The following is an 8,757-nucleotide window of genomic DNA, read 5'->3' as shown; positions in this document are numbered from 1 at the left end:
CGCCCAAACGCCAGTACCATGATGTTTCCGTTTCAGGGATGGGGAAACTGAGGCCCGGCAGGTAAGATCACTCACCCCGTGGTGTGTCCCCGCTCGTTAGCCTCCCAGCCAGGGTTCGAACCCCCTTCTGATCGGATTTCAGAGGTTGCTCTCTTAATGCGTCTGCCAAGGCAGGGCCCCTGCGGCGCACAACTGCAGGGGGCGCCTTTCCCTCGGTGCCCACCCCCTCCCCAGCAAGTGTGTCTCGGAGGATTTGGCCTCGCCAGCACGCAGCGGGGTCCTCGGCCCGCGCGGCTCGGTCCACAGGGAGCGACCGGCTAGGGACCCAGGGAATGGGGTCCTAAAGCTATTTCCCCTCCCTCTCTCCCTCCCTCCTAATCTAGGGAATGAGGCCATCGCCGTCGTTTATTTATTTGTTTGTTTGTTCCTTGTTTTGTTCTTAAATCTGTGATGCGCCATCGGGAAATCATTTCCGCTTCTGCCCCTGGTGAGTCTCTTGGAAATACTCCCCTTTCAGCCAATGGGGAGCACCGGATTCTGGCAGGGGCTGTGCTTTTCGGTCGGCCCTGCCCCCACTCACCCACCCTGCACACAAAAGCAGCATAATTAACTGTCTCAAGGCAGCCGAGCCTCCGCCAGCTGCGAGCTGGCGAGGAGAAAACACCTCGGAGGCACGGTCCGCGGCGGTGGCAGGGGCCTCGAGCGCGGCCGGCCAAGGGGCCGCCGCCCGCTCGCTGCAGCCGTCCCCCACCTCCGGACGAAAGCGCCCATCTGCGCCGCCACGTTGCTCGGGTGACCTTCACCGGGTTCGGAGTCCGCCCCTGCGCGCGTCCTCCTCGGATGCTCTGAAGGCCCGGGGACTGCGCTCCGAAGGCGAGGGGTGTCCGGCTGCCTCCGCGCCGGGCTCGCCTTTGTTTGCGCGTAACCGGCGGAGGCCTCCGAGGTGAGTCCCCCTTCCTTTCTCGCAGCCCTGCCCGGCGAGGTCTGTCCCGAGGCATCCGCGGCCGCAAAGCCCCTTCTGGCAGGTGGGGCGGGTTGGAGCCGGCGGGGAGCCGCGGTCTTGTGATTCTCCGGATGGCAACACAGCCATGTCTCCCGGTGCCGGGGAAAAGCATCCGCAGGCACACACACCCACAGTCTGCCTTCCGTGCCCACCGTGCACCTGCTCGGCCGAGGACTGCACCATTTTCAGGACGTGCTTAGAGATTAGGCTGATAAAACCCTCAGCCTCTCTCTGGGACGCTTCCTAAGAGACCGAGATGTACACGTCCCATCTCTGTGCATTCCCTATTTATAACACCGTGAGCGGATTTGGAGGAAAAAAAAAAAAAAAGACTTGCTAGATGTGTACACAGAGGCTTGCCTATGGGGTGGGAAGGAAGGGAGAAGGCTGAGCACTGATTCCTCCTTCCCCGTCTGAATTTGAATGTGATACACCGGTAATTCAACAGCACAGAGCCGAGCCTCGCAGCCGAGCGGCCCCTCGCCTTGTCTCATTCTCCATCCTCAAACGTGAAGTCGGGATCTTAGGACAGGAGTGTGCAGGGCCCACGGGGACCCACCACACCCCACATTGAGAGGATCGTGGGGCCGGCATGTGTGGCTCCAGGGTCCCTGCCGTAGGTGGGATTGGGGGGGTTATGCTTCCTGGGGGCTGAGGTCACACCCGGCTCGGGATAAGGAAAACAGATGCAGAGACCTCGCTCTCCCCCGAAAGGAAATTCATTTCCATTGACCCTAACTTTCTCCTGCAGCAAGGTTCTGGGTGGTTGTTCTCGCCCCAGGCATAAGAAGAGATTTTTTTTTTTTTTTTTTTTTTTTTTTTTTTGCGTACTGCGTCTTACTGTCCCTCCTCCATGAATGAATGACGACATTCAGAACGGTGACAAGAATCCAGTGGGAAACTCTCACCCAAGTGTGTGTGGCGGGGGAGGGGGGGTGTCTAATTTTAGTTACCCCTCCCCCGCTGCCTGGCCTTCCCTCTTCCCTCTCCCCACCCCGACCCGGACCCGCAACCGCGAATGCAGACCCCGCCCACGAGGGCTGCTATCCACGCCCAAACCGTTAGCCTTGCACCGGCTCTGCAGAGGGGTAGCCTCGGCATCTGGAAGGGTGGGGGGTGGGGACGGGGGTGGGGGAAGGCTTAGGTGCTGGCGTGTGCGAATAAGAACCCAGGAGCTGCTTGGAGGATGGGCGGCAAGGACACAGGGAGCGCTCTGTAGTGACTGTCAAGCCCAGCCCAAGTTCCCTTCCCAAGCGTTCAGTTAAGACAGGGTTTCTCGATCTCATCTACGGGCGGTTCGACTGGATCGTTCTTGGTCCTGAGGGGGTGCATCTTGAGCCCCTTGCGGTGTTGAGCAGCATCCCTGGGCTCCGGGCACTTGATCCCAGTAGCCTCCTCCCCAAGCTGGGACACCAAAATGCCTGTAAACATTGGCAAGTGTCTCCTGGGGGAAGGGGCGAGGGCAACATTATCCGCAGTTGGAAGCCACTGGTTTCAAAGCGTGGAACCCATGGAGTTGACCAAGTTTAAGATCCTGGAATGTTATGTCCAAAAAGGTATTACATAAAGCTCCTTTCTAGTGCAACTTTTCGGTTTGCGGATGGGGCTACTGGTGACCGGGGGAGTCACTATTCAGGGTGCTGCCTGTCTCCCCATCCGGTTCCCAGCTCCTCAGAAAAACAAAAACAAAACTTGTGTTTTGTGCTTAGTAAGAATTACGACCCCAGCTTCCAGCCCCAGTCTCTTTCCATGCTGCCGGCCCTAGTCCTGAGGTCGTGGGGTCGAGACCTGCTTCTTTGTTGGGGGTAAAGGAGCAGGGCAGGTAACCTGGAGAAGGCAGAGGTCGGCTGGGGTCAACCAGGTCCTATTTGAAAGCGTCAGCCCCAGGCACCGGGGTGGTTCAGTCGGTTCAGCACCTGCCTTCAGCTCAGGTCATGATGCTGGGGTCCCAGGATGGAGTCCCGCATGGGGCTCTCTGCACAGTGGGGAGTCTGTTTCTCCCTCTGCCTCTCATCCTGCTTGTGCTCTCTCGCTCTTAATCTCGGTCTCTCTCAAATAAATAAATAAAATTTTTAAAAATCTTTTAAAAGAAACCAAAAAAGAGTCCCAGCGAGGAAGCTTAAGTATATTAGTCACTAACACTTTAGTATAAATGATTTTAGTTGGATTTATTGCTTCCCAGTTTAAATCCAAGGTAAGGGAGGGATGATGAGCCCTAAGGAGAACGGATTTCAGAGCTTCATAGCAAGGTGGGCTGATACCTGGTGACTCAGCCCCTCACCTGGGTTCAAATTCCAGACCCATGTGGTGGTAGTCAGCTCTCTACATCTCTGTTTTCTCACCTGGGACCTGGGGAAACCTCCTGGGGCTTGTCCGTGATTCAGTGTAACGAAGGATGCAACATTCTGCATGTTGATCTGAAGGGCCACACGTGGGTGGGGGGTTGTTAATACAATGACCGTCCAGTAAGGCTTCCGTTTGGCCCACCTTCAGGGTTCATCTCTGCTTCACGTCAGTGCCTCTCCTCGGTTCTCATGGGGACCACTGAAGCCACGCTCCGGATGGAAAACGTGGATGTGAAGGAAGAATGGCAGGACGAAGGTCTTCCCAGGTACCGCTTCTCTATCTCCACATCCCACCTGTCGCATTTGGTGGGGGGATGCCCACCGCTTCTCTGAGCTGGGGTGCGGTGGACGCCGCCGGTGCATGGGGCCAGGCACGTAACAAATATTTGCTGAATTTTTTTAAGATTGATTCCTCACCCCCCCACCTCCACCAAAGCCGCCCAAAACCCCCCATTCCCACGCTGTTTTAAGAGCTCTGAACATTCTTCGACAACCTTCTCATGACTGTTATGTTCTTACACGTGTTCCCATGAATCCAGGTATTACCACATTTTTTTTACCTGTGGCAGGCAGAGGGATCTCATCCTACTCCTGCTTAAAACCCCTGCAGGCAGGGGCACCTGGGTGGCTTAGTGGATTAAAGCCTCTGCCTTCAGCTCAGGTCATGATCCCAGGGTCCTGGGATGGAGTCCTGCATCGGGCTCTCTGCTCAGTGGCGAGCCTGCTTCCCCCCTCTCACTCTGCCTGCCTCTCTGCCTACTTGTGATCTCTCTCTGTCAGATAAATAAATAAAATCTTTAAAAAAAAAAAACAAACCTGCGGGCAGAGGCCCTCCCCAGGGAAAATCCCCGTTCAGCCTCCCCTCCTTCTTCCATCTCTCTCCCACCACATCCCCTTCACGCCCCTCCAGTTCTAGAAGCTCCTTCCCATTCTTCCCCGGTGCTGACTGTCGGACTTTGCACTGGCTGTTCCCTCTGCCTGGAATGCCCTTCCCAGACACCGTGCTTCCCTTGCTTCCCTCGGATCTCGGCGCACAAGCCTCCCTCCCGGAGGGGACCTCTTGGGGCCATTCATTACCCACTGGCTCAGTCCCTGAATGGTTTCCTTCCTAAACAGCGGCCCCCAAAGACTTCCACATCCTAATCCCCGTGCCCTGTGATTGTTCCCCTGCACGGCAAAGTCACTCTGCAAATGTGATGAAGCTAAGGACCTCAAAATGGGGACATGACCCTGAGCTGTCCCCACGTCATCGCAAGGGTGCTTCCGGAAGCTCGAAGGGAGAGCCTGTTTTCAAACCTTTCCCAGATTCTCCCTTCGAGCTTCCAGAAGGAACCGGCCCTGCCCACACCTTGCCTTCAGCCCCATGAAGCCGATTTCGGACTCCCTCCGGCCTCTGGAATGGTACGAGAACGAATGTGTGCTGCTGTAAGCCACTAAGTGCACGGTGGTTCTTAGCCACAGGACACTCGGCAAGTCTAATACCTTAAATACGTCACATAAGTAACTTGTTTGTAGTGTTTCCCCCACCAGACCCCCCCCAGCTGGGGCATTGGGTTGGATTACCGTTGTATGGCAGCAAGAGGACAGACCTTGGCGCACGGTCGGCGCTCAGTAGCTATTGCGCAAGCGGGGGACGGTCACGGGCAGGAGTAAGACGCCGTGCGGGGAGGGAGTGGAGACACGTGAGCCACCAGGCCTCGTGTCCCTCTGTTTGGTCCTCGGGGCGGCGTGGGGTAAGGAACGTGGTTGGCACAGGCTCCCTTAATCCGATGGCGGGACACTCGGCCCGCCTCCGTCCTTCCGTAACAGTGTACTGCAGGGGCTGATGCCCAGGAGCTCATGATGTAATCGTCCCTCTGCAAAAGCACATGGGAAGAGGGTCTCCAGCTCCAGAAAATCCCAGCCCCTGAGGGGCCGAAGACTTCCTTGTGCCTCAGTTTCCGTGTCTGTGAAGCGGGGACGTTAATCCCTCACTCACAGAGCCGTTGGGGGACCTGGCTGAGGCGCGCGGCACGAGGCGGCAGGGGTGGGCTCTCTGCGTGAGGCAGGCCACGGAGCGCATAGTCCCCCTTGGACGGGTTTTCTCAGCAGGGCCTTGTTCATCCCGCTCCCTGCCCCTCCCCCCCCACCATGTAAAAGCCAGCCCCCTCCCAAGCCTTGCTGAGAGGAATGGGGCAGCTGCAGATGCGAATTTCAAGTGAGTCTCTCCAGCTGCAGAGGGTCCCTCTCCGGGTTCAGTGGGCCAGTGTCTGCGGCACAGTGGCCCCACTGTGCAGCCCGGGGCAGGAGCCAGTCCTCAGCCACGGCATCTGCCTTCCTCGCTCCGCAAGACGGGAGAGCAGCTCCTTGCTGGGGCAGCCGGGTGCCCGACCACAGAAGCTCTTCTGTCTGGTGCCCGACAGCCCGCAGTTCTGTTCCTTCCAGCTCAGTGATCCCTCCCCGGAGGCATCGTCCAGCTCAGGGTGCCCGAGGGCTGGCCCCGTGCCCACAGCCCCTCCTGCCACCATGACCTTGTACCATCATTCTTCACCTCTGCCCCAGAGGGCAGCCCGGAGAGGATGTAGCTCGCCGCTTTTTATCTCCATTCTCTGTAAGGCTCTGCACCCACTGTATGCCAGGCCCTGGGCAAGACACCGGGGACACACGGCAAACAAGACAAGACAGCCTTGTGGGGCATTCAGTCTGGGGCAGAAACACGCTTTTCCCTTGTGAACTTATAAACTTATAAACCCAATATAAAACTGAAGCTGGCTTCATGGTAGCTGGGGGAATGCCTAGACCTGGGGGTCGGCGTGTCTGAACAGATTGAAGAGAGTAGAGAGGTTGGGGAGGGCACTGGTCCTAAGCTGTGAAGGATGAAGAAGGCTAGGGGTAGGGGCTGAGCATTCGAAGCTCGGAGAGCAGTGTGTGCAAAGGCCCTGAGGCCAGTGGAAGCAGGTTGAGAGATGGACAGAAAGCTGAGGGGGCATCTTGGCCAGCATCTCACAGCTAAGGAGAGGCAGGGACAGGGGTGGACAGATGCCTGACTGGTGCCTCAGTCTGCCCTTCCCTCCACAAGCAAGTGGCCGTGGGTTTTGTTTGTAATTTTTTATTCTGATATAGTTCTAAACTTAGAATAAAAAATTACAAGAATAGTGTAAGGCATATCTGTAGACTTTTCCCCAGATTTTTCCAATTAGAATTACACTCCCTTTGCTTTCTCCTTCCCTCCCCCATCTCTCCTTCCCTCCTATGTCTCTCCCCTTTCTGTGTCTCTCTCTGTCTCTCCCTCCCTCCTTGGTCTCTCTGCCCCTCTTCCTGTTTGTATCTCTCTGACCCTGCCTGGGGCCATGCCAGAGCATTCTCTCTCCCACAGCCCAAGACACACGCGGAGCTGATTTCATGTGGCACACACCCCAACCGTCCCAAACATGTGTGGCCACTGTGGGTTCAGGGCACGAAGTGGTAGAGGGCTCTGAGCACCACTGCGCCCTCCTCAGCTCTGCCCTTCTCTGTCCTGTGCTCCAGACGAGCCGGCTCATGGCTTCTGGTCTCCTCCTCTGTTCCAGTCTGCTCATGCTGACAAAACAGGGTTCCACTGACAATTACGCTCGCACCTTCGTGGAGGCAGGAAGACAGGTCAGGGGGCCGTCAGGGCTGGGCTCAGTGAGGGCTCTTTTCCGGGCTTGTAGTCGGCTGCCCTCTGGCCATGGTCCTTCCTCTGTGCTCGCTCCGAGCAGAGAGATCACTCCTGTCGCTCCCCCTTCTTCTTTTTTTTTTTTAAGATTTTATTTATTTATTTGACAGACAGGGATCAAAAGTAGGCAGAGAGGCAGGCAGGGGTGGGGGGAGGAAGCAGGCTCCCCGCTGAGCAGAGAGCCCGATGCGGGGCTCGATCCCAGGATCCCAGGATCATGACCTGAGCCGAAGGCAGAGGCTTTAACCCACTGAGCCACCCAGGCGCCCCAGTCGCTCCCGCTTCTTATAAAGCACAATCTGATGGGATCAAGGCCCCCTTTGTGATCTCCTTTAACCTGACTGCCTCTTAAAGGCCCATCTCCAAATGCAGTCACATTGGGGTTTGGTCCTTCAGTATGTGAATTTGGGTGTGGGGGTGGGGAACGTGATTTAGTCTGTAACGTCCTCTTTGCAAAGACCCAGCCCGACTGTGGGGTGTGTAGTTGGGTGGGGGCGGGGCTGTGGTGCCCCCCAAGGCCTGGTGAGCCTCCCTGAGGCTCTGGTGCGGGGGGGGGACCTCGAGGGGGATGAAGGGACAGGGGTGTTGGACCTTACTGAGAAGGCACAATGGCACATCTGTCCGGACATCTAGAAACCACCAAGTGGCCAACGAGTAACCTTTTAGACGTCTCTGGTTCCCTGGGCTGGGCTTTGGGGATGTCATGCTGTGAGGCCCCAACATTGTCAGCCCAGTCTCTAGCCTTGGAAAAGCCTCCCTCCACCCAGAAAGAGACTGTGTGTTTGCCGCGCACCAGAAACGGCCTCAGGCCGGCAGAGATGGAGGCTCGCCAGCCCCAGAGGGGAGACTGAGGCAGCAGTGTCCAAGCGCGATGCCCTCCAAGTCCTGGAGCACAGGCAGGGCAGGGGGCATGGTCAAAGTGCATCTCCAATTCCCTTGTCTCATGACCTGGAAATCCAAAGCCAGAGGCTGGAATGTGAGGGCGGACTTGAGCCAGGAGCGGCCTGTGAGGTCTGCCCTGTTGAGCCACAGAGACGCTCCAAATTGCTGGTGCTCCCGCTGGTCCTTCCCAGCACTCACAGTTGTGCCCTCACCCAGTCTGTCCTTCCACCAGCTGCTTCTCTGAGGGCCGGGCCCGTGACTCCCCAAAGCAAGATAGGAAGAGGCTCCGCACATCCTTGCAGGAGGCCAACAGAGAAAGCAGGAAGCAGCACCCTGGACAGAGGGGTGAGAGGTGCAAAGGCACTGGGGCATAGGAGGCCTTGGTGTGGTAGGGAATGCAGCCCCGGAGCCCAGCTAGGTGGCAGGAATGGGGTAGAGGGCTCCCAGATGTCGTGAGCTGGAGGGGTGCCGGTGAGAGATCTGGATCCCATGCTGCGGGCTGCATGGGACAACAGAGCTGGGTTCTAGAGGCTAGAAATCCAAAGTCAAGGTGTCACCAAGGCCCTGCTCCCTCTGAAGGGGACGCTCCTTCCCGCCTCTCTCAGCTTCTGGGCAGCCTACAATCCTGGGGCTTCCCCGCAGTCTGTCTCATCCTCACGTGGCCCCATCCCTGCGTCTGCGTCCAAATTCCCTGGTTCTCATCCACATGCCGCTCACCGGATTTAGGGCCCCGTTAATCCAGGATGACCTCTTTGTACCATAATTACGTCTGGAGGGCGCCTGGGTGGCTCAGTGGGTTAAGCCGCTGCCTTCGGCTCAGGTCATGATCTCAGGGTCCTGGGATCGAGTCC

General features: G+C 57.4%; 1 protein-coding gene across 1 annotated transcript in view; it reads left to right on the top strand.

The window, feature by feature from the left end:
- The first annotated feature begins 643 nt into the window (after positions 1-643).
- The window catches only part of LOC111161845 (ATCAY, caytaxin), a 27,583-nt gene continuing 19,469 nt past the window's right edge, over positions 644-8,757 (top strand). Inside the window, exons 1-2 of the mRNA XM_022525852.1 lie at positions 644-943; positions 3,497-3,614. Coding sequence (XP_022381560.1) covers positions 3,538-3,614 — 77 coding nt within the window. The 5' untranslated portion in view covers positions 644-943; positions 3,497-3,537. The remainder of the gene's footprint in view (positions 944-3,496; positions 3,615-8,757) is intronic.

The sequence above is a fragment of the Enhydra lutris genome, unplaced genomic scaffold (assembly GCF_002288905.1).
Source record: "Enhydra lutris kenyoni isolate GAN:26980312 unplaced genomic scaffold, ASM228890v2 scaffoldscaffold86, whole genome shotgun sequence".
Classification (NCBI taxonomy): Eukaryota; Metazoa; Chordata; class Mammalia; order Carnivora; family Mustelidae; genus Enhydra; species Enhydra lutris.
This window is presented reverse-complemented; position numbering and strand designations above follow the sequence as displayed.